The sequence below is a fragment of the Microtus oregoni genome, unplaced genomic scaffold (assembly GCF_018167655.1).
Source record: "Microtus oregoni isolate MIOR12 unplaced genomic scaffold, Mior012 000105F_ref0000443, whole genome shotgun sequence".
In the NCBI taxonomy this organism is placed as follows: Eukaryota; Metazoa; Chordata; class Mammalia; order Rodentia; family Cricetidae; genus Microtus; species Microtus oregoni.
The window spans coordinates 3,660,230-3,685,156 of record NW_024544720.1 but is presented as its reverse complement, the minus strand read 5'-3'; the positions used below and the strand labels follow the sequence as shown (position 1 = coordinate 3,685,156).

The following is a 24,927-nucleotide window of genomic DNA, read 5'->3' as shown; positions in this document are numbered from 1 at the left end:
CATACTGATATCTCCTTTTCATATTATAGAAATAATTTTTGAAATAATTAGAAAAAAACAAAAGACATTGGAAGTGGGAGAGGGCTTCCCTAGCATGCATGAGGCCTTGGGATCAATCCTAACACCTCAAAAAATAAAAACCAAAAGAAAAGAAAGAATTCAAAAATTATAATGAGAAAGATTTGAGCAGATAGCTCTTCAAATACATGCGGTGTTGATCAAATGAAATGCTGGTCAAAATGAACAAGCATTAAGGGACTTCAAATTCAAACCATAACAAACACCCACTCTACCCTATTTGTAAAGCTGAAGTTAGAAAGAACCAAACTTTTGATAAGATGTAGAACAAATGCACTTCGTAGTGATCAGTAGTGTTGAAGTTCTGTAAACCCAAGTACAACTCTGATAAAATGTTTTATCCAACGCAGATCAGATAAGGATTAAATGCTTTCAAAGGTAGTGAGGGAGCATTATCTTTACTCACTGTGTTTTTTGATGGCTCCCAGGCAGCATCTACTTTCCCCACATCTTGCATGTCTTGTAGCTGGCGTAGTTGAGACAAAGTATGATGCCTTAAAGCCTCATGCAAAGGGGTATCTCCATCCTTATCCTGAATGTCTAGCTTAGCACCTGCACGGACCAAAAGCTGAGAGAGGGAAAGATGCCTCATTTGGATAATGTCTACACCTATAAGAAACTATAGTAAATCTACAGTAACAGCTCGAAATTTCAAGAAACAATTAATGTAAACATTGTTTGCTAAAATCTAACCACTTAGCAAAATGAGTTACTGCCTATCTCATTATGTGACTTGTGCAGCAACCTGTAAGCTCACTTTAGACTTTCCTTATGGTGTTTCAACAATCTTCCTAATCCTTTCTACAAATACCATCAAAGAGCCCTAAACAATAGCATCCAAAGAAACTAACCTTACTCTATAGTCTTACTTGTCTTGGCAAATCATACTTTGTCTCTTTTTTTGTTCTAAAAAGTATGTAAAATATCATTCTAGAACATATTTTTCAAACTTGATAAGTATCAGGACAACCTGGAAGGCTTGCATAACCAGGAATTTACACACCATTGTTGGTTAGTTTTCTGTCAACTGGACTGAATTTGGAATCACCCAGGAGCATACCCGAGAAAGTTTCTAGAGAGATTTAACTGAGAAGGACAGACCCACAATGAATGTGGGTGATACCTTGCAATGGTCTGGAGAGAGATTTAACTGAGAAGGACAGACCCACAATGAATGTGGGTGATACCTTGCAATGGTCTGGAGTTCCACACTAAATAGAAAGGGGAGAGGGAGACACTGAACTGAGCATCAGCATTCAACTCTTCTTGCTGACTGGGGACACACCGTGACCAGCTGCTGCTTCGTTCCTATTCCTGCCATGACAGCCTGCACCATTTCAGACTGTGAGCCAAAAGAAACCCTTCCTTAAGTTGCTTTTGCCCCTATTTTGTCAAAGCAAAGAGAAAAGCTAGTAATAAAGGACCCCTCCCAGGGTCCAGTCCCGCTGGCCTGGGGCAGAGTACAAGAAAAAACTTCCCTGCACATTTCCAGGAGACACTGTGGTAGCTACTTCAGTCTCCAAACTTTTAAGAGTCACTGCTCCATAAGACCATGTAAACAAATACTTTATTCGGGTATTTTGTTTGAAATCACCAGATTAGTAAACTAAAAATATATAGCTCAATTTCCCATTTGCAGCAGCAAGTTCCCAGACAAAGCTTTTAATTTTACTGTTAACTACACACATTAAGAGGGATGTCAATTATTCAAATTGTTACTTTAAATTTTTCTCACTAACGTTATGAGAATTCAGAAGTCTAAGAACAATATGATGAAGACTCTGAACTAGATACTAATCCCTTACCCTAAAGTCTTAAGTTCTTGAATATGTCACTTTAAGAAGTGGAACACTGAATCATTTCAGTTTTCACAAGGATCTAAACATGAGTATGGTTAACAAGAAAAAATACTTTACCCTAACAATCTGGGTGTGCTGCCGTTCTACAGCAAGGTGTAGGGCTGTTTGCTGGTTCACATTCTGGATATCCAGGTTTGCATTTCCCTAACAATGAACACATTTAAAATGGTTACTGCTAGGCAACATTAAAGAACAAGAAAACTGTTAGCTACTCCCAAGGAACAGACAGCACTGCTGACTAGTTTCCTCCTTGGAAGCTGTCCTCACACTCTTTTCACATGGACACTGACAACCGACAGACAGCTGGGGTAAAATAAGGATTTCCTTTACAGTAACTATCTCAAGCCAGCTCACGGACGAAGCACACTGTGGAGCTGAGCACGATTCTCTTTCAATATCCACGGAGAGAGCAAGTCCTACAAACTGTAAACACCTCTGAAAAGCAATGGTGTCTCCATATAGAATTCAGAGTTATTTTAGTGACTGGTCAGTTCACTTTCTCATTCAGTGAGAAGGTGCAAAGGGAAGCAGGAAGTCCTCCAGGCTCAGAAGAGCCCACCAGCCAACTAGCTCTGAAAGCCACCAATACCCACACAAGGGAAAGGACCTAAGGACAATTAACTGATTTTGAATCCAAGGCACTTTTGGCTTAACCTCTGCCACTTTTAAACCACTTTTGTAAGCATTTCACCATTTAGCCCTTTTCTTCGGTTCCTTAATGGTGTGAAAGTATAACCTATGTCACAGGGCTTATGTTAAGATTAAGAAATACAGCACAAAAATTTGCTTAGCATAATGCCTGGCACAACAAATCAAAATTAAGAACAGAATCAAAGCTTCAAAAGATACACCTGAACTACTAGGTTTCCAATAAATAAGTAATTTGTTTGTTTTCTGTGTGACGGTGTCCCTGAAACTGGAGTCACAGACAGTTGTGAGCTGCCATGTGAGTGCTGGGAATGAACTCAGGTCCTCTAGAAGAAAAGCCAGTGCTCTAAGTGCGGAGCCATCTGCAGCCCCCTAAACTGTTAGGTCTTAAAACCAGTCTAATCACAACCCTGAAACTCTAATATGTTATGCCATATTCTGGAAGACACACATTTCTGGTTTGTTTTTATTATATGTATTTGTGTCTGACTGGTCGTGAGGTATCACTGTTAGCTCATCCTGTTATGCCTATTTAAATGTGAAAACTGGGGAGAGTATAAGCCAGTGTTGGAGAGAGGCTGGCAAGATGCAGCCAAGTCTGTAGTCCTGAGTTTGATCTCCAAGACCTCCATAATGGAAGGACGGAATCATTTCCTGAGGACTGTCTTTTGACCTCTACACTTGCGCTACACCGCTACACCGCAACGGGTTGGGGGTAGAAAGCCAGTGTTAGGCAGAGACGCATACCTGCAATTCCAGCACTCAGAGGCTGAGGCAGGATACTGAGTTTTAGCTAAGCCAGGGCTACACAGCAAGACTGTTATATGCAAACAAACAAAAATAATCAACGTTAAAAGGCAGAGAATACATTGCTTCGGTTTTCATCATCATGTGGGTTTTATTGCAGCCTATTAAAGTCCACTTGATAAAATGAACGAAAGAATTAGAATGCTCTATGTCTGTTAAAACATAGCTGCCTCTCCTACCTGATGCACCAACAATTCAGCCACTTCCACATGATTATTCAGAGCAGCCAGGTGCAAGGCAGTATAACCATCATCTTTCTTCTCATCCACAATCCATGGTCTTGGTAATTTTGAGAGTAAAACACGCATTGCACTGCAAAGCAAATTTACATTATCTTTACATTTACATAGTATGAATTTCATTTTCTTCAGAAAAATATTCAAAAGAAATCCTGTTATCAAATGAGGCTCTTTTTTTCTTAAAACAAAAAAAAAAAATCATGTCCCTACAGACAGAAATTGTTGTTATCATTCCCAATGTTTATTTAGCTTTTTGATATCTGAGAGCTAAACAAAGAATCCTCATTTGCCAAATAGAGCACAGAACATAAATGATACAGAGGCAAATTTCCTCACAAAAATATACGAAAAACTCATGAAGGTGTCACCCTCTAAAGTGGCCCTGGAACCTCATGGGGCTCAGAACGCAAAGGTCTCTAATGGCAGTTTATGAATCCCATGGAGCAAGTTCAAAGAGTCTAAGAATAGACTTTGAAGGAGCAGGTGAGATGGTTCCTGATACAGAAGAGCTCGTGCTGAACTTAACTGCCTGAGTTCATTCCTGGGACTCATATGGAGGATGGAGAGAACCTGCTCCTATAAGCTCTGCTCTGATCTCCACATGTACACTGTGGAGTATCCATGCGCATGTCTGAACGCATGCGTGCATGTGCACGTGCACATCCACAAAAATAGACAAAAATAACTGCTTTTATAAATTAAGCTTTGGAAGATCTATGAACCTCTGAATTAGAACTAATACTGCCAAATTTTTAAGTTTTATCAGATTTTTGTTTTAAGTTCTACTACTTTTGTAGGCAAGGCTGTTCTTGAATTTTAGTCTCCCTGCCCCAGTCTCCCAAGTGCTGGGATTACAAACATGAACCCCCCATGCCCAGCTCCACTCAGATCAATGGAAAGTTATTGGTGGCACACTACATTACAAAATATTTGGATATCATGATATCGTGCACTGTCTACCACTCTTCCTATCAGACCACATGAGAAAAAAAAACTTTTAAGAGGTTTATAGTTTTTCTACAAAATTTAGAAGATATAGTAGCCATGAAAAACTGTATTAAAAAGAAAATGTCATGGGGGTGTAGAAATGGCTCGGCAGTGAGGAGCACGTGTTGCTCATGCAGAGGACCCTGGTTTAGTCCCGGCACCGTATGGTGCTTCAGAGCTGTCAGGCACTCCAATTCTCCAGCCTTCTTCTGACTTCCTCAGGCACCAAGCACAAATGTGGCACATAAACATTCATGCAGGGAAACACTAATATGCACAAATAAATCTAAAACAATTTTTAAGAAGAAATAAAATGTTATTATTTGAAAGAAATGTAAGGAAGGGGCTGGAGAGAGTTCAGTTGTTAAAGACCTCGCAAAAGACCCAGCACCCATATGGCAGCTAACAAAATTCTCTCCACATCCAGAGAATCTGATGCCCTCTTTTGGCCTCCTCAGGCACTGCATGCACATGTTTCATAGACATATACCAAACCCATCTACATAAAATAACAATAAATGTATCCCCAAAAGGCAGTATAAACCAGCCATGATGCAACAGGACCATGGTTCAAGATGACTGTCAGTTACATAGTTCAGACGATACAAGACATCATCTCAAACAAACCAACCAGTTGATAAAGAAGTGGTTCAATATTACAGTGCTCTCCACACAGCACCCAATTCTGGGGTAGAGGCACATACCTGTACTACTAGCACTTAGGAAGACAACCAGAAGTTCAAGCGCATTCTGACCTACACAGCAAGTTCAAAGCCAGCCTGAGAAAAGCTAAATTTCAGTGTTAACATTACTTATTAAACCAAAGCTATGCTACACTGATAAGAATGATAGTAATGGCCGGGCAGTGGTGGCGCATGCCTTTAATCCCAGCACTTGGAAGGCAGAGGCAGGTGGATCTCTGTGAGTTTGAGGACAGCCTGGTCTACAAGAGCTAGTTACAGGACAGGTTCCAAAGTTACAGAGAGAAACCTTGTCTCGAAAAAACAAAAAAAAAAAAAAAAGATAGTAATGGAGTGTTTAAGTTTTAAATCTTTACTTTCCCTAACCAAAAATGTTCTGATAATGACTTTGCCTGATAAATTAAAAACTCCCAAGGCAAGTTACAAAATATGGGGAGAATAACTAAGGCAAAATAAAAATGTCATGGAAGACAGTCATCTTCATGCAGTATAATCTATGTAGTACCGTTAGTCTGCGTATATAGTTCAATTAACAACTTTTAAAAAATGCAAATGCTAAGACAGTATTTAGAATTCACCGGGCTGCAGAGATGGCACAGCTGTTAAGAGCACTACCTGCTCTTCCAAAGGTCCTGAGTTCAATTCCCAGCAACCACATGCTGGCTCACAGCCATCTGTAGTGAGATCTGGAGCCCTCTTCTGGTCTGCGATCTACATGCAGGTAGAACACTGTATATATAATAGATAAATCTTTAAATAAAATAGAATTCACCATCTTTGTTCCCGTCACACATTGACAAAATAAGAAACTATCTGTGCAATTAAAATTAAAAAGAAATATGGCATTATTTAAGGCAAATGCCTCATCTTAAATAGCTAGAAATTATAATACTAGGAAAATATTTTTATTTTAAAATTTATTTATTGTATGTGTATGAGTATTTGCCTGAATATATCCATGTGTACTGCATGCCTGCCTGGTGTCCACAAGGGTCAGACAGAGGGCCTCAGATTCCCTGGAACCAGAGACAGCTGTGAGCCTCCATGTTGGTGCTGTGCATCAAACCCGAGTCCTACGCAAAAGCAGTCATTACTCCTAACCATTGAGTCATCTCTCTAGTACCCTCAACAAGGTACTTTAAATGGAAATGGTAATGTTTGACTTCCTATAGAAACTGTTAAAACATAAGATCAATAAATCAATTAACAGTTAAGTTATGCATGCAGGCAATAATACAGAAAGATTTTTGGAAGATATCCATACATCTAATTGGACCTTAATGATTAAGCTATGAGAATGAAATTACAATAAAAAAAAGATGAAAATTATGTCTCTATCTAGAAAATTATAGTCTGTATGAAGAGAGGTTTAAGAACACGTTGACTGTTGCTCCTGGAGCAGTGTCTGTATGAGATCTCTGCCCTTTGAAAGGAAAAAGATCATATTTACAAAGAGGAATAAATGGCTTGTGAGTCAGGAATGGGTCACACTTCTGATGTGATACTTGGGAACCTGAAGCAAGAGGAGGTCCCATGCTTAGTCAGTGATGATCCTTTGGACGTGGTCTCACCATGTACAGAGTGGCCTCTACAGGATTCTCCTGCTTCATCCTCCTCAGAACTGGGACTACAGGCTGGGCCACCATGCCCAACACAAATCTCTCGTTTCCCCTTCCTCCCTACAGTACACTCCTTCTAGACTCTTAATTTACACTATTCTTTTTGCCATTTAGCCTGCCATAATAGTCCAAAACCTGGGAACTATTCTATATGGAAGACAAGAAAATCATTCTGATGATTTTCCTGTTTAAATCTATAACAGTTGTCCCCAGTGGCCCAACATTCTTTAGATCAGTGGTTCTCAACCTGGGAGTCAAATAAATCTTTCACAAGGGTCCCTGAGACCATCAGAACAGATATTAACGTTATGATTCATAACAGTAGCAAAATTACAGTTATGAAGTAGCAACAAGAATAATTTTGTGGTTGGGGTCCCCACAGCATGATGAACTGTACTCAAGGGTCATCCTATCTTTCCTCTGAACACTTCCACAACATGGTCACCTCAACCCTTTATAATACACAAACATGACCATTTCATAACTTTCACAAATTTAAAATTAACACTGATTTAAAGTAAGACTTCCTAGCCAGGCGGTGGTGGCACACGCCTTTTATCCCAGCACTTGGGAGGCAGAGGCAAGCAGATCTCTGTGAGTTCGAGGTCAGCCTGGTCTATAAGCGCTAGTTCCAGGACAGGCTCCAAAGCCACAGAGAAACCCTGCCTTGAAAAAACAAAATAAATAAATACTTCCTAAAAATTAAATCTTCTTAAAATAAGTCTTAAGCTCAGTATGGTGTAGTGTGCCTTTAATCCCAGCCCTTGGGAGGCAGAGGCAAAAGGAGTTCAAGGACAGCCTCAACTACAAAGTGAGTACCAGGCCAGGCCAGCCTGCGCTATATAAGACCCTGACTCTAAGACAATATATGCGCGCGCACACACACACATAGCCTATCTTAGTATGCTTTTAAAAGAATATGAAACAACACTTAATGTTTGGTAAAACCAATCATTGCAAAATCAGCACTTGGTTTACTGGTGTTAACTTGTAAAGAAATGTTTATGCTCAGGACTGTTTCAAAGGAGGAGGAAGACAAATTTGTAAAACCCAGAGGAATGGGGTGTGTGCTGTGAAACTGTGTCTCCTAGAAATGTCAGAAGCTACACTCATGAAGTCTTACCAACATGGCTACTAAACACGACCTAAACAAGGACAACAGCAACAGACATGCTAATGTAGATTTGGGAAAGCTCACCTAAGAACTATAGGGATGTTGACAGCAGGAGAAAGAACACAACAAATGGTTATCCACTATCATATGGTCAGCCCTAAATACATATACATACAAGTAACTAAGCAGGCTATATCTATGTATTTAGGAATACACATACACACACGTGCATACACACATGCACACACAAATATAACAAGGAAAGAAACGAGGTCATGATTTGGAAAGAGAACAGTGGATGGGCATACATGGAAGGGTTTGGAGGGAGGAAAGGGAAAATATAATCCTTAAAAAGTAAAACAAAAAAATATTTGCAGTCAAAACAGAAGCTGGACATGACTAAGCAGGATATAATCATCGCACTTAAAAGGCAGAAGCAATAGGATCGCAAAGTCAAAGCTCAGGGTAAAGAAAGAGCCTGTCTTTAAAAACTAATTACAATTTTTTAAAGTGCAAATTAAGTAAAACGATGTATGGATTAATTTATTGCTTGCTTATTCATTTTTGTGGTGCTAAGGATGGAGGGGCCTTACACAAGTTCTGCCACTAAGCTATAATCCTAGGCCTCTAGTTATCTATGCTTTAAAAAAAATTAAAGTTTATTTAATGTTCTTTTTTGTCTGCTCTCAATAACAAATTATACCTGTCCTATGGCTTGAGCCACGACAGTTTTCCACTTCTTACTTTTGATGAAGCTGAGAAGCCTGTGGAGCACAAACTATGTTCTAATTCTTGACCTGGGATCAGCGTCTTCTCATGCTCCCTCTGGAGTCACGGGCTCTCGCCACTTTTCACCCACTATCCACACAATAAACACTCTTGACACCTGGATGGAGGAGTGTGTCTCGGCTCTTTCTACATTACCTTCTTGACAAGTCACCACACAACCCACACTTGAGAGAAGCATCCACACAGGCTAATGCACATTCTACACTGGAGCTGTGGGGATTCACTTTTGCTTCTGTTAAGATCTTCTTCTTCTCTCTCTTGAGATATATTTTAGGAGTATTTTTTTAAATGATTTATTTATTTTTATTTATGGGCACTGGAGTTTTGTCTGCATGTGTTGTCTGTGTGAGGTGTTGAATCCCCTGGAACTGGAGATACAGACAGTTTGTGAGCTGCCATGTGGGGACTGGGAATTGAACCCAGGTCCTCTGGTAGAGAGCAACCAGTGCTCTTAACTGAGAAGCCACCTCTCCAAACCCCCTCTTCAGAGAGCCCAATTAGAAACTTATCAACCCCTTCAGAAAAGTAAACAAAACATCACATGACCTTGAAAAGATAAAAACTATCTTTGGGCCCAGTCAGCAAGGTAAGCTCACAGATAGTTAACAAAGGGTCCCTGGTCCTCACCTCTATACATTGAGACCAGATCAGAGCAGTCTGTCCTTTTCTTTCTATGGAATGGGTAATTTAGGAACACACTATAGAACCTGGAAGTGAGGTTGCAGGCTCTTCTATGCAGCACTTCCAGCTAAGTTCAATGAGAACCTGTGGGAGCCATGCAGTTACATTGTTCCTAGCTTAGTAAGTGTCGATCAGTTATCTTTAGGAAGTCAATTAACTGCTCCTTGGATTCCCTAAGATTTGGTGACACACTCTTCTTTGTTTCTCAACTAGTTCTTTTACAACAGGTTAAAGACGTGGATGTTTTATAGATAAGACCTTATGGCCAGCTAAGCAGGCATGTGTAAAGAGTGCCAATGAAGCATTAAGTTCCAGAACAACTAATAGTGGTGCCTAGCATAATCCCTGGCACACACATTTGCTGAATGACGAACACATGAGTTCCAAGAAGCAGAGGGGACAAGCAGCTGTCTACAATGGTATGTAGTGCTCAGATGGCACTAAGTCAATTTCTAGGGCCTGCCATGCTATTTGTATTTCTTCAGCTAAAGAGGGAACTTTTGCTCAAATAAACACAGCAGGTAAACGACAGAAGCCTTGCATATTAGTATCATTTAATTTTAAAACGATATTAGAACAGCATTATATTGGGTGTTCAATAAATGTTTGCTTAGCTAATTTAAGAATCCCTAAATAAAAGGTAAAGAGGTAGTACAGAACCCGTGACAGAACTTAAGACAAGTTCATCCATCCAGACAGAAGCCTTTGGAGCCGTGTCAACTGCAGACAGAAGAGTATCTGCACATGGAAACCACAGAGCTCAAAGTTGTGCTGAAAGAATGAAAAAACACATCCAGGCAGGGTATTAGAAACACCGGATCTTTGGTGGACTGCTGAGCCCTGGAGCAGGAATTCTCTTTTCAGTGTCACAGCCCAGCACAGAACATGCTACCGTGTTCACTGCTACTGAACAGCGAAGTGGGATCATTTAGGACCCTGAAAATTGAATTATTTTTAAGTCTGATGTGTATCATCTCTAATGTGAATAATTAACAGTTAGAAAAAGTAGGGTTTTCTAAAATTTGTAAAAGTCTATAGCATTCCTTTAAAATACTTTAAAATAGTACCCCCTAACCCACCTCCAGCAATTTAACACTGAAGACAAAGGAATGTCAAGAACAACTCCCTTGTCTGGGTGCTGTGAAAACAGGTAGTTCTACCTGACTGAGCTCAGAGAACACATCTGGATTAAGAACAAGATGGACTTGGTTTCTCCTGTCCACTTTTTTTTTTTTTTTTTTTTAGGTTTTTGAGATTTAAATTTTATCTTCATGGGTTTGATGGGTTTGATGTTTTAATACTGCTCATCTTTGGTCAAAAACAAATGTCTATATTGAAATTTACTCTGAATGTACTATTAAAATTGAGAAAAAAGTATTTCTTGTCTTTAGGACAGTACATACACCACAAAGTTATGCCAAATTCATGACCATTTTAGTCTGTGGCTGGTTATAACTAAATGCTATTTAGAAAACTGGAGTCAACTTCAGACTTAGGTATAAGACAGTTCAACTCACACTAAAAGTCATCTTTGGACCTGTACGTGTATTGTTCAAAGCACACAGGGCTCTAAGCATTTCAGGACTCCTTACACACTGCTCTTTCCTTAATGATCCGACCCCACTCACACTTCAGGCTCCAGGCAAGTACTACTTATTGTGTCTTTAAAGCACCTATAGAAATAACTGGCCCTAAACACAACTATACAAAATCCCCATAGGCTAACAGCTGTGTAATACATTATTGTAAAAGAAAAAGAAATTTTTTAACCAACAAAAAGTCAGATTATGAAACATTTTGGCAATAGAGGGATTTTTACATCCCCCAAATCTGCCTGAAGACAGTCTTGCTACTAGCCAGGGTAAATGTTGTGTGCTCCCTCCCTTTTTCGCTGTGGTGCTTCTAAGTATAGTGACAACCACATGAGGTTTTCCTAGTCTCAGCACAAGCTCAGGGAGAATCTGGGAAATGTAAGTGGAAACATGAGACACCGCTTTATTTGGCAGTTCTTTAAAAAAAAAAAAAAAAGCAGGACAAATGACAAAGCAGTGTTTGGACCACAGGAAGAACAATCAATAGGCAGAAAGCAAGATAGAAGTTTCCTCAGTCCCCAGATCGACAATCGACAGCTGAGAGACTATTTTTTGCTATGGTTGACTAAATATGGTCAGGGAAGAGAGAGGCACAAGAGAGCCTGCTTGCCTGGGAGTGCATGTTTCAAATGCTTAGCTGCCTATAAAGCTCTAACAGCCTAGGCTGTGGTTATAAGCTGACCTCTGTGGTGACTATGTGAAGTCCTGACCTCGATTGCAGACTGACCTCTGGATATGACAAGACAGCTTCACTCCAGATCCACCATTAACCCTGGAAATTCAAACTTCCGTTTCCCCAAAAGAATCTCAAAGCAAGAAAGATGCAGGATATTTCCTAAGGCGTCAGAAGAATCCAATGTACTCTGGTGGCCACAGGAAACAGGGTGAATAGCTACTTGGGGAAGCGAGGTGTGCTGGGGGTTTTGTTTGCAGCTTTGTTTTTTGTTGTTGTTGTTGCTGTTGTTTTTAATTGATCTTTAACTTCCTCTGCAATTCCCCCTCTTGTGAATCATTTCATCTAACTTAAAAAAAAACTAGATACATTTTCTTGGCCATTGTAGCAACTTTCCCCCATTACTTCACTTTCTCTACCTATCTATGCAATAATTGATATATTACAATCCAAATCGTATGACCAACGTTGATTAAATTCTAGTGTGTGTGTATGTGTATGCACGCACACATGAATGTGTCTAGGGGTGTGTGTGTGTGTGTGTGTGTGTGTGTGTGTGTGTGTGTTGAGAAAGGGCAGGAAAGAAAAGTAGATTATCTGATTTTTATCTATTTACTTGTCTTTTAAATTTATCTTAAAAAGTAAGGTTCTGTGTTCACTTATACACCTCCTTACTTCACACAGCTCATAAAAAGCAGTGCTCAATTAGCAGATAATGTGAGGGAACAATCAAGGGATCGGCGGTGACTACGGCATGACTCTCTAGGTCATTACCTCTCTTCCTCCTGCATATGCTGCAGGACACTAAACTCACAGGTAACCATGCACAAAGGCTGACTTGTAAGGATGCTTCCAACTTTCTGCATGCTTATCTAATATTGACTGATATATATCTTCATTGTTAATCTATATCTGGACATCGGCTAATTTCAAAGGTCAATTTGACAATTTAGCTTTTAAAAAGCCATTGTTCAAATAGTATGACAGATAACTTCAAAACTATACAATCCACCACTGACATTGCCTTACTAAAGATTTAAGTCGTTAACGTTTTAGATAAACAATTGTTTCAACTGTTCTCACTTTTCCGGTAAATCGGCATCAATGCCTCAAGAGTATGATAGCTTTAAAAAGCTCATCAAGAATTGTTCATCAGAAACCTATGTCTCCCCGTTTACTATTCAGGCCACAGAAACGTGTATGACGGTGCATGGCAATTCTCAGCTGCACGGCTGGCTGCTGCTCATGCCAGCACAGCTGCACTAGCATTTTCCACAAGCCACAGAAATTCTACTCCCCCACGGCTCCCAGGACTCCCTTTTCTAGATTTTTCCCAAACCTCAAATTTTCTCAAGGTCTCCTTTTGAACTAACTCAGTGATTAAAGGTCACTCACAATTTTCTTTTCTTGTGCTAAATATTCAAGGTAAAATCCAGAGTCTCACAGCCTAAAGTGCTTCTGTTTTTTAATGGAGACTTTAAAAAAGTTAAATTGTTTTGGTAATTTTCCTTTATATTAAAAGCCATTTTTGAAAAGTAATCTCGCACAAGTCAAATCCATTTGAATTTTCATTCAATGCAAACAGAAGCACAAAATTCAGGCAAGGAACTAATAACAAAAGAACAACAAATAACTTGCCAAATGATAGTGACTTTTTATCTCTTAACTGGAAAATAAATTACCATTTATGACCATTCATTCACTCACCCAATAAAATGACCCAACTTTCAAACCCTGCATCAACTGTAAAATCAATTCTAGTGTAATCTGTCCTTTCCAGTAAGTTTTAAGTAAAAGTATCTGATTTATAAAAATAATTTCAAAACTAATTATCATCTGTTTATAGGATCTTGAAGTAAATTATACAGAAGAAGAAAAAGGACCTGTGCCTGAGAGAACAACTCAGTGCTAGCATTTCTGAATACACTCAGGACTCCATAGACTCTCTGCAGCTCCTGAAAAAGAACCAAGGAGGTACCCAGTGCTTATGTACACCAAGAACAAAGAACACTAAGTGCATAATGGGATCAGGTAAATTTGTTGTAACACTAGTCTCTGATAAGCTAATCTCTGCACATGATCTATCACTGTTCCATATCAGCAACCAGAAAGTTTCACTATCAAATGGGGAAAACGGGATGCTTCAAGTTTCCACAGCAAACAGCTCAGTAGCGCCTACTCAGAGCACATACTTCTTTATGTACCCATATGAACATACACTGCTATGGAATGTAAAGAAGTATGGATTTTGGGTAGGTAATGGCCACCAAAAGGGAGCAATTCTTTCCAGGAGGATGACCTTCATACAATGAAGTAACCTACTGCCAAGTAAATGGCCACCAAAGATACTAACATCCCCATTCCAAAAGTACCAGTCATTTGCAAGTGCAAATTAATTATACTTAAAGAAAAAATTCCATAGAAATGGATTTTAATTTTTGCTTTAATTCTACATTATAGATTGTTTGACTACTCACATGATTAAAATTTGACTACTACAGAATAGCACTGATAGCACAAAACACTGAGACACAGAGCAACCGTTTTCTGTCCTCACAATTGAACTTTAAGTATATCACATTACTCAAATCAGGACCAATAGATCTAATAAGAAAAATAAGTCAACAAAAAATCACATTAAAAATGTGATTTTACTCCCATTTTAATAGCTATTCTTCACCTGTGGTAAAATGTATCACCTATTAAAGTCTGAGGATTTTCTAAGGCAAATTTCAGTTTTATATCTTCTTTTCTGATACTACAGAAAACCACAATTTTAAAGGCTACTTTTAAAGAAAAATTATACTGTACAAATGAACTCTTTAGCCCTTGCCTCTCGTTTGTCAGTTCTTAACTCAGTCTCCAATGTAAATGCTATTAATATGTAAAGCATGAGAGAGAAGGATAAAAATGACAAAATGCTGACCATGACTAAGTAAAGAGGACGTATTGGTAACAAACTGTCAAATATTTTAAAGTCTGTATTATCCTTGCTTATATCAAAGGGTATTATTCTGCTCATAATGAATTATGAACAACAGTATTTTAGTTATTCCACAGGTCTGAAGGGTTATAGTAATTCTTAAAAAAAATATTTCAGCAACTAGGAATTTGTTATAATTCTTAGAAAATGCTGGCTATTCATTTATAAAGTAAAATTTAAAACTGATTCTGTTGCTTCTAAGTTTAACTAACATATCTAGGAGGGTTTTCAATCACTCTGAAATGTCACGTCCAGCACTTAGATCAGGTATTCCTTTTGAACGGAGTACATGTTAGACTCTGGGCATCTGCTGACACTGCTGTAACCCAAACATTTCAACTGTCTCCCTGGCAGGGATGACAGATGCTGACATTATCAAACCCTGTACTATTTTTTCCCATGGCCTCTCCTTGCCCTGATATGGCCAGTACATGAAACTGAACTATCCAAAAGCACACTTGAGCAACTGGATCTGCTGAATGGCTGCCATGTAACTACTAAAAATAGAACAGGCAAGTGCTATCTTCAGCACTTAAGTTCAGGCAATTGCATATCTGTTTCACCAGTAGGAAATATAATGGAAAGAAAATTACATTAACTTCCCCAGAAGCATAATACTTAACAAGCAACAGAAGTAAAATACAATATACAACAATTTGCATATTGTCTGAGCCTGTGTCATCCTTCTCCCAAGTTAGTTTAAGAAAATAAATTAATGTGGTTGTTCACTCAGCATTCTTATTTTACAAACTATCTTTTATCAAACTTTTATCTTATGAGTATGTTTCAGAAGACATTCTCATTCTCCTCAGACAGGAAATCTACAGAAGAGCCACGTTATAAAATGTACCTAAGTGCTGCTTTCAAAAATATCATGTGGTAAATTTTAATGCCCAAAATTCACGGATTATAGCTAACTACCACATGTCAATGTATCACTGATCTTATAATAAGAACTAAGCAATCTATACTCAAATAACACAGAATTTAATTAAGAAAACAGATCTTCAAAGAGATTAAATTACGACCCCCAAAGTTAGTATGTCAACATAAGCAAAAACAAAGCATAATACTGAAGACATGTGTGATCTATTAAAGGACAAAGGTATTTTCTTAAGGTCACTCATATCCCTCCACTCCTGTCAGCAACCTACTTAGCCCTCAACTATCACACTAAAATAACAGTGCATGACTCTTCCTCAACTTCTAGTTTAATTACTTAAAAACCAAGCTTGCAGGCTGGATGCGATGGCACACCATTTTAATCCCAGTATTCAGGAGGCAGAAGCAGGTAGATCTTTGTTTGAGGCCAGCCTAGTCTACATAATGCATTTCAGGACAGCCAGGGCTGCACAGAGACATTCTGTATAAAATAAAATTAAAAAAAAGGAAGGAAGGAAGGAAGGAAGGAAGGAAGGAAAAGAGGAAAGAAAAGAGAAAGAAAAAAGAAAGGAAAAATGAGCCTGCTGAGAGAGAGATTGGAAACATCACTTTGAAATACAATATGATGCTTCTTTTATAGATGTTCTTGATTTTGAAAGAGAATATTATGTGCATTTAAGAATTAAATAAAGACTCACATTAATGTGCTAAAGGGAGAAAACTTTTGAGGTGCAAGAGTCAAGAGCAGCAAGCAGTAGGACATGCATGCACCTACAAGTAGGACTTTCACTTTCAGCGACTGGCATACCAGGACAGGAATTTCTAACAACTGTCATCTGTGTTTCTACAAAAGAGCATGGAACCGGTTTGGATCCTAAAGTAGCAGTGGCAATGCTTTGCTAAAGCTGGTAAAATGGAACCAAATCGCCTCTTCAATGGATTTGGTCCCCTTCAACCAGCTGTAGCTATGCATTGATTACCACAGGACAGTAGCATTTCATCTGTGAGTATGGATTACATGACAACTAATTCGCTTACTGAATCTATTAACTGTAATTAAAATTAAATAACTAGCAACTGTTAATTTTATTTGGGAGAACCATAGTGATTATAGATGTTTATTAAAAGCTTTATGGAAAAAAATGTGTGATAAAAAGGATTTCAAATAAAGTTATTTAATTTGTGGTCTTTGGTATTAACTTTTCATTTTAATTAATAAATTGTTAAAACCTATAAAAGCATTGCACATTTAAAAAAAATCACATTATTAAATTTTTCCTTCTTCTGAAAACAAGAAAATGCCTACTCTACTTCCTGATGAACTTCCTTGAAAAAGAAAAAAAATCTGAGAAACTCATCAAAACTCAACTAAAAACATGACGAAAATATAATAGTGTGTTTCACATGGGTATGCATATTTTAATTATTTATATAGTTCTTAAAAAATATGTGTATTTGTATGTGTCTGTGCGGGGCATGTGCACAAGCGTGAGATGCCCACAGAGGTCAGTGGCATCAGACCCCCTAGAGTTACAGACAAGGTGTACCGAACTCACGCCCTCTAAAAGCAGTATATGCTCAGAACTGCTGAGCTCCCTCCAGTGCACGCTATGCAGGCATTAAATGATAGAACACTGTCATAAAATTGAGCACTCCAGAAACTGAGTCATTATTTTCAATAGAACTAGCCTTCAATTTTGTTACTATTTACTGTTAGCCTAATGACGCAGAATGTCATCTCAAGTCGTCAACAGACTTTAATAATAAAAATCTAATTCTTCTGACCCTGAACCTGAAGCAAAGGTTTCTCAGATTTAAAACAAAGAAAATGCTAAACATTTCTGCTTATTATTTATGAAGACTTGTGCCTCACCTGGCAACTGACCGTCCTCACTAATAAACATGCCCCTGCTCTCCTGCCTGTCTTTCACAAAAACTTTTCTCACGAGTCTCTCAATGGAGAGAAAACTGCAGGAGACAAAACAGAGACCAATATCCACCCAATTTTCTCAGTGACTACAATAGACCTGCAGATGATTTAATGTTCCTTAATAAACAAAACATCTCAGCAATTGAAGAAGGTCCTGCAGTACAGGCAAGTACCTAAGTAACATGTGAATGCATGTTCCTCCAAATAAATCTCATTTTTACTTTCAGCACAGATAGTATCAGTACTATCAGCACAAATAGTTTTGTTTATCTGGATTTACAACTGAAATTTTCTTTATTCAATGAAGATAAAATAAGAGGACAAACTCTAAGAGGAAAAATCTCTATAAGCATCCACTGCATGGCTGGAAATGTAGCTGCAGGGTATCCTGCACATACACAGCCCTGGGTTCAATCTACAGGACTACCAACACTAAACAAAAACAACAACATCAAATATCAGAAAACATGACCAGTATTTTCCTGAGTTAAAATTCTCAAACCTACAGATCAGCTTTGAAATTTACACTGTCTTGATCTGTACCTTCGAGTGCAGATCTCAAAGCAGATCTTTCGTAAACATGAGGCACTGAGACATATTTTGAAGACCAAGATAATAAAAGGTTTCCTTCAGAAAATCATATTCAATAATTATCAGTTCTACCATGTTGCTGATGCACTGCTGAAAAATTACTGTTATTAACTAAAAGCAAACCTGGGGAGTAGGATGTACTCAATTTCTACAGACACACATATAAGTGTATATGCAAACTTCGAAAACTTCCCACATTTTCAGTCATAAAAAGTGGAAATAATTACAAGCAAATACTTGTCCCAATACTAGCTTATACAATGCTGTTTTTTTTTTAAAAAAAAAGAAAAAACTAATGAGGGGAAAAGTACAAAAATTCTAAAAAGAAAATTCCTCAAAAAACACCCAAGAATTTTACTAACTAAAGAACTAATCCCTAATTACAATTAAATTGAAACAGAAGTCTAGCATGCAATCAATCATACTACATAATTGCAGCCAGTGCAAAATAAAAACAGGCTAAAACATTACAATGTGGACGGCAGCCACATTAACAAGAAAGACTAGAAAGCAGTCAAAGAAAGGAACAGTGTTCGCATGTCTGTTAATATTTGAGATTTTATCTAAAAAGAGGGAAAATTTTAGCATTTGGAAATAATGTGCCATATCTATTTTTCTAAGGTAAGAATAAAGGCCCAAAGTCTAGAAAGAAATGTTAACTTTAATAAAGTATCTGATATGAAAAAAATCTTAAATCATCCAACATGCTATTACAACTGATACTTTTAAATAACCATTTACTGTCTTCAAATAAAAGCTTTATATGGCAACCAAAAGTGATGACAGCCCAAAAATAAAGAAAAAGGAATAAAGAATTCAGCTAGCTTTGACCAAAGCCATCTTGTGATATAATTAGAGCATTTCGTTCCTTTTTAAAATATCGATCAGATGTATGCAGGTATGTGCGCACAATAAACATGCAGGTCTGGGGACAACTTGCAGAAAGAAGTCAGTTCTCTCCTTCTGTAACTGCGTCCTAGGGACTGAACTCATGTCATCAGGCAACAAGCGCTTTCACCCACTGAGCACCTCTCCAGGCCTTTCCTTCTTTTCGGGATGCCATCTAATACAGATTAGCTGGCTGAAGGGGTCACTGTTACATATTTTCTGAAGAATCCTCAAGAAATATAAGAAAAATACTCCTCTGCCTAAATATGGTTAGATTATTTACTATACTAATCTCACATCTAATGAAAACAAAGCAATTCAAAGTACTTAAGATATCTATTTTCTAAAACCTCTAAACTTCTAGTCTATTAAACTTTATAATCTAACATTATAGCCTACATTCTCTCAAAATTATTTTTGTCTATTTAATCTGAAGTGCTTGCTCCATCTGAATACCTACAGTTATCTTATAAAAGTCATTCTGTAACTAATCATATATTGTCTTTTAAAATCTTGTAGTTTCTTTTCTGTTAAAACTAATTTGAGTGTGTGCTATCATACATATGGAGGACATATGCATTACTATGAACACCCATAGTCTTAAGGGAAATACACAGTTAGCAGGCCACGTATGTGAGTAACACAAGCAAATGGAAGAGAACTCTGGTGGAGAGGAGGCAGGTGCAGGGGAAAGAAGGGAAGGTGATTAAGATAACATCCTCATGAAAGAAAAATGTTTGAGAGTCTGGGGGAAGAGAGTAGACAACTGCTTTAGGAAGGAAAATGGAGTAATAATGTACTGAAGGGCAAGGCAGGCTGAAAGATTTCAATTACTAGAAGATAAATTCAGAGGGAAGGATTCTGGAGACTCAGCCTGGCACAGTCATATACACTTGCCTGTAACCTAGCACTCAGGAGACTTGAGATGGAAAAATGGCAATTCAAGGCCCACTTAAGCTATAAAATGAAGCTATCTTGAAAAAGAAAAAGAAACAGTTTGAATGCCAAGACAAGGCCTATAATTCTCACATACTTCATCTATAAATGAGGCTATTAACACCCAACTCAAACACTGTTCAAAGGCTATAGCTTGATGGCACAGTGTTCACCTCAAAGCTCCATGGTCCCGAGTTCAAGCACCAGCAGTGCAAGCAAAGAAAATCAATTAGTTTTAAAATTTGAGCTTTGAAAAGAATGAAGTGAGATGAGCACCTGATGTACTCAAGTCTATCATGAGATATCACCACTGCCATCACCTATTGGGAGACGGAGACACAGCAATTACTCTGTCTCCATAATGGAAACGTATGAAGAGTCTAAAGATCTGTAATCTGAAAAAGTCCAATATGTGATGGACAATACAGTCCTTTAACTCCCCACCCCAACCGCAGTCATAATATAAACCCTTTTGACTTCTGTGACTGCCCTGAAGGGCACCCTAAGAAACTTTAGCAAACACATTAAGGAATTCTAAAGAATAAGAATTTAGAGGTAGATAAAATTACTGAACAAAGTGAATATTTTTTCTTAGTCAAAATACACAGGGTTTTACTCAACTATAAAGAAACTGAGGTTAAGTTAAAACTGTTCCAAAGAGTGGGCCGATGAAAACCTCATCCTCCAGCAAAGCTAAGTGCTGGCATCTGAGGGTTCTGCTAACCTTATGAATATTAGGAGTCTCCAAAGGCAGCTGCTCTCATATATTAACCAGCAAATCCTTTTAAACTACTACGAAAACATGATTAGGGTTCCTAGATGTTACACATCTAAATAACTCAGCATTAACATCTTAAAATGCATTTAATTAAACTTTTTAAACATTAGCCAGCATCCTGATATTTTATATCTATACTCAATAGACATCTAACCATTTCATAATACTTATATTTAACATGTACCTGATGAATAAGGGTATATTTTCTACAAAACTTTATCATTTGAGATGCTGAAATTAGCTGAAACTGTCCTCATTACATCAGGAAAACACGACTGGAACAACAGGAAAGCATTTTTAAACAGCACCTAAAGCAGTGAAAGAGGACATTTTTACCTGGGATTTCCTCTCAGTGCAGCATGGTGCAGGGCATTGAACCCATTGTTGTTTGTGATGGTCACATCTGCTCCAGCTTCCAAAAGAACTGCCAGGATGTCATCCCGCTTCTTACTTATGGCATCATGGAGAGGGGTGTCACCTTCAGAATCCTTATTTTATTTTTTTAAGTTTAAAGAGATTTCCATTAGTTCCCTTTCCATTGATCACCACATCAACAGGAAGACTCACTGAACTTCTAGACAAAGAAGCAGGCTCTCTAACAAGCAAACAATTGTCAGTCAGCAACCATGCTTAGAGGTCCTGTTGGTCTGCTGTTAAGATGGAGATGGTGGTGGCAGTGATGGTTGTTTTTGAGTCAAAGACTCCACACTATAGCCCGAGCTGACCTTAAACTTGCTCTCTATAGTTGAGACTGGCTTTGAACTTCTATCTCTACTTTCTGAGTGCTGGGATTACAGGCATGTGCTAACATCCACAACTTCACGTTCTATTAAATATATAACGCAGGCAAAATTGGCAGGTCTGAAGATATGCCTCAAGTTGGGAGAACACTTGCCTACCATGCACAAAGCCCTAGGCACTTTCTCCAGAATTACACGAAGCGGCCATGACAATACACACCTGTAATCCTGGCACATGGGAGGTAAAGGCACAAAGAGCAAAATTTTGTGGACAATGTGAGTTCAAAACCAGCCTGGGCTACAAAGAGACAAACAACAAACATACAGCAGCAGTCTTAGAACCCAGAACAATGAGTTTAAAGTCAGTGGATTTCAGCCTTGACAACGCAAGTACCAATAATTTTTCAGTTTTTTATATATTAATATAATATGCAGCATTGGTGAGAATCAACAAACCGAAGTCTTTTCAAAGGACAGCAAAGTGAATATGGAGTTCAAAGCAGAAACAAATCTAATCAATACCTTTAATTTCTAAATCTGCTTTTTAGAAAATTTTATCTCTGTGTATGGGGTGTATGGAGCGAGCGGAAATGAGGTGTGTGCACCCATGCACACACCCACGAAGTCCAGAGAAGGACATCAGGTTTCCCCTCCACTCTCCTACTCAATTCTTTTAAGGCAGGGTCTCTGAATAACTTGCAAGTTTACTGTTTCAACTAGACTGGTCAGCCAGTGAGTTTTGGGACGCATTTGTCTCCGTCACCCCAATGCTGGGGTTTCAGCCATGATCAGCTTTTTGAGGGGGTACTAACTATCTGAACTCATGTCCTCTTGCTCATGTAAGTGCTCCCCCTCACTGAGCCATCTCTCCAGTCCCTCAATTAGACTGTTTCGCCGGGCGGTGGTGGCGTATGCCTTTAATCCCAGCACTCGGGAGGCAGAGGCAGGCGGATCTCTGTGAGTTCGAGACCAGCCTGGTCTACAAGAGCTAGTTCCAGGACAGGCTCCAAAACCACAGAGAAACCCTGTCTCGAAAAACCAAAAAAAAAAAAAAAAAAAAATTAGACTGTTTCGAAGGTATTTAGCATTAATCAATTTACTTAGCAATAAATGCTAATTCCATATTAACTGTCTGCATAAATGAACTATTTAGAGTTTATACAATCTGTAGTTTTACAAAGTCTGCACAGCCTACTCTCTATCATATACCACAGCTTTCCATCTGTTTTTATAAATTCAATCTTACTGGAACATAGCTACACCCATGCGCTTATGTATTAGCTATGATTACTTCATTCTATAATGGCAGAGATGTATGGCCTTGAAACAAAACACGTAAAAAACCTGCAGTACCATTTGGACTTTTACAGAAAATGTTTTCCAATCACAGGCACCCACCCACATAAGGTATTCCTAATCCAAATTCAATCCAACCACCTACCTTCTAATTGGTGGCACTAAAAATGTGTAGCCTCTCACTTGAGGAGAACTCTTAACGTGCTCGGAACACCCTTCCACAGGTCCCTGGTCTGTCCTGCTTTCTGGTCCCCACAACAGCTATTCCAAAGCACAAGTCTCAATTATGCTCTGTCTTCCCCAATCCCAATTCACATTCCCTACATGTGACTTTGCCTCACACTTCAGAAAAGCGAGTGGGTCTAATTCCTTCTCCTTCAACAGATCACCTCAGTTCTCCCTCCATCCTCCATTTCTGCCATGAACTTATAAAACCACATCCTAGCAATAGTCTCTTCAGAAAAATTACTTCCTAAAAACAAATTGCTGAGCAGCACCTGCGACTCTCTTCAAAAGCCGCTGCTCCGAATACTCCACTCTTCAGCCACATCCTAAGATCTAGGAAGTCTCTATGCTGAGAATCATCCACACCATGATTCCTCCTGTTGTGTTCTAATTATTATTCAGTTTTCAATTTAAAGAAAGTAGTTTGACATATGAACTTGCCCATACCAAGTTAAACAGAACTGGCATATATACACTGCCCATGCATGTTTCAGCAGTGCCAGGGCATAAATTTCATTTTCATTTTTCAATTTCAGTTCAACATATTCAAACAATGCTTCAAGGAACACTTTTATTTAAAAATAATTAAGTATTTCAAGTCTATTTTGATAAAGATGATAGAGGTAAAGAAAAGCTAGGAAGGAACCTAAACACTAATATATTATGATTACATACTATTTATTTTGTTATGAAGTTACATATTCATTCCAAATTTTAATTTTCTGTGTCTACAAAAGACAGTGTTTAATAACCATGATGAGCACATCTTGCACAAACTGTATTTCTCTGACATGTGTGGCTTATCTTCATCTAGTTGCTAAATGAGCTTAGAAAAAAAAATCATTCCTTAGGTAAAATTTTTGCTTCAAAAATTAGGCCACTTTCCTTCCTACTATAAATCAAAACAATATTATTTTCCAAAACAGACCTAAACGAAGAATCTAGAATAAATTAAGCTACAATGAAAATATTTAAATAGTTATGAAGTAAGTTATTTTATATCACCTTCTATCTTGGATATTCTTCACAGTAACAAATTTACACAGAACTTTCTACATCCTTTAACAGAGTTCCATCAATGCCTGCTCTGTATATTCCTTTCAAATCTTACCTGGAGACTGGGATGACAACCAAAATCCAGCAGCGTCTTCACAACCTGAAGATGACCTTTATTGACAGCGATATGCAGAGGAGTCTGCCTACGCTTATTACGAGCATTCAGGTCAGCGCTGCCTCGGTGCAGGACTTCGATAACAGCACCCTCATCTCCAAAGGCTGCATGGTGAACAGCTCGATCTCCATCTTTATCCTGAACAACAGCATGAGAATTCAATCAGTAGAGTTAAGAAAGAAAAGCTGAAGCTTTAAAATGCCACGAACCAGAATAACTTCAGAAAAATTGTGGAAAAATATAAATAAAACCAGTGAGACCAATAAAATAGCTCTAAATTGACATGAACAATCACAAATGATAAAACCAGATCAGTAACATTACAGCATATTTAAACTGGGCCAATACTAGAAGTACTTTATTAAAACTCTAATGTTAGGGAATCAAATTTAGGGTCTCATATGTAGGTAAAAAACATGCTTTACAGCCTGTGTACACCCAGCTCATAACAACCAACCTTTCAGACAAGAGCTCACCAAGTAGCCTCAGCTAGACTTAAGCTTCATGCCTCAGTCTCCCAGGTCCTGGTACTTTCAGTGTATACAACTGAAAACTTTGAAGTTACATGAAAACTATACTAGTATCAGCTGAGTGCTAACAAAAAGTATGTACAGCAATGTGGTCTTAATTACCTAAGCAGAGATTCGACACTAGAGGAACAAAGTGGTCTTAATTACCTACATAGAAATTTGACATATTAGTCAGAGTTACATCTAAGTG

At 38.2% G+C, this 24,927-nt stretch overlaps 1 protein-coding gene across 1 annotated transcript in view; it reads right to left on the bottom strand.

Annotated features, from left to right (window-relative positions):
- LOC121443336 (E3 ubiquitin-protein ligase MIB1) overlaps positions 1–24,927 on the bottom strand; it is a 116,559-nt gene that overhangs the window by 26,707 nt on the left and 64,925 nt on the right. Inside the window, exons 11-15 of the mRNA XM_041645055.1 lie at positions 24,148–24,345; positions 21,112–21,263; positions 3,572–3,704; positions 1,995–2,081; positions 485–646 (exon numbers count right to left, since the gene is read on the bottom strand). Coding sequence (XP_041500989.1) covers positions 485–646; positions 1,995–2,081; positions 3,572–3,704; positions 21,112–21,263; positions 24,148–24,345 — 732 coding nt within the window. The remainder of the gene's footprint in view (positions 1–484; positions 647–1,994; positions 2,082–3,571; positions 3,705–21,111; positions 21,264–24,147; positions 24,346–24,927) is intronic.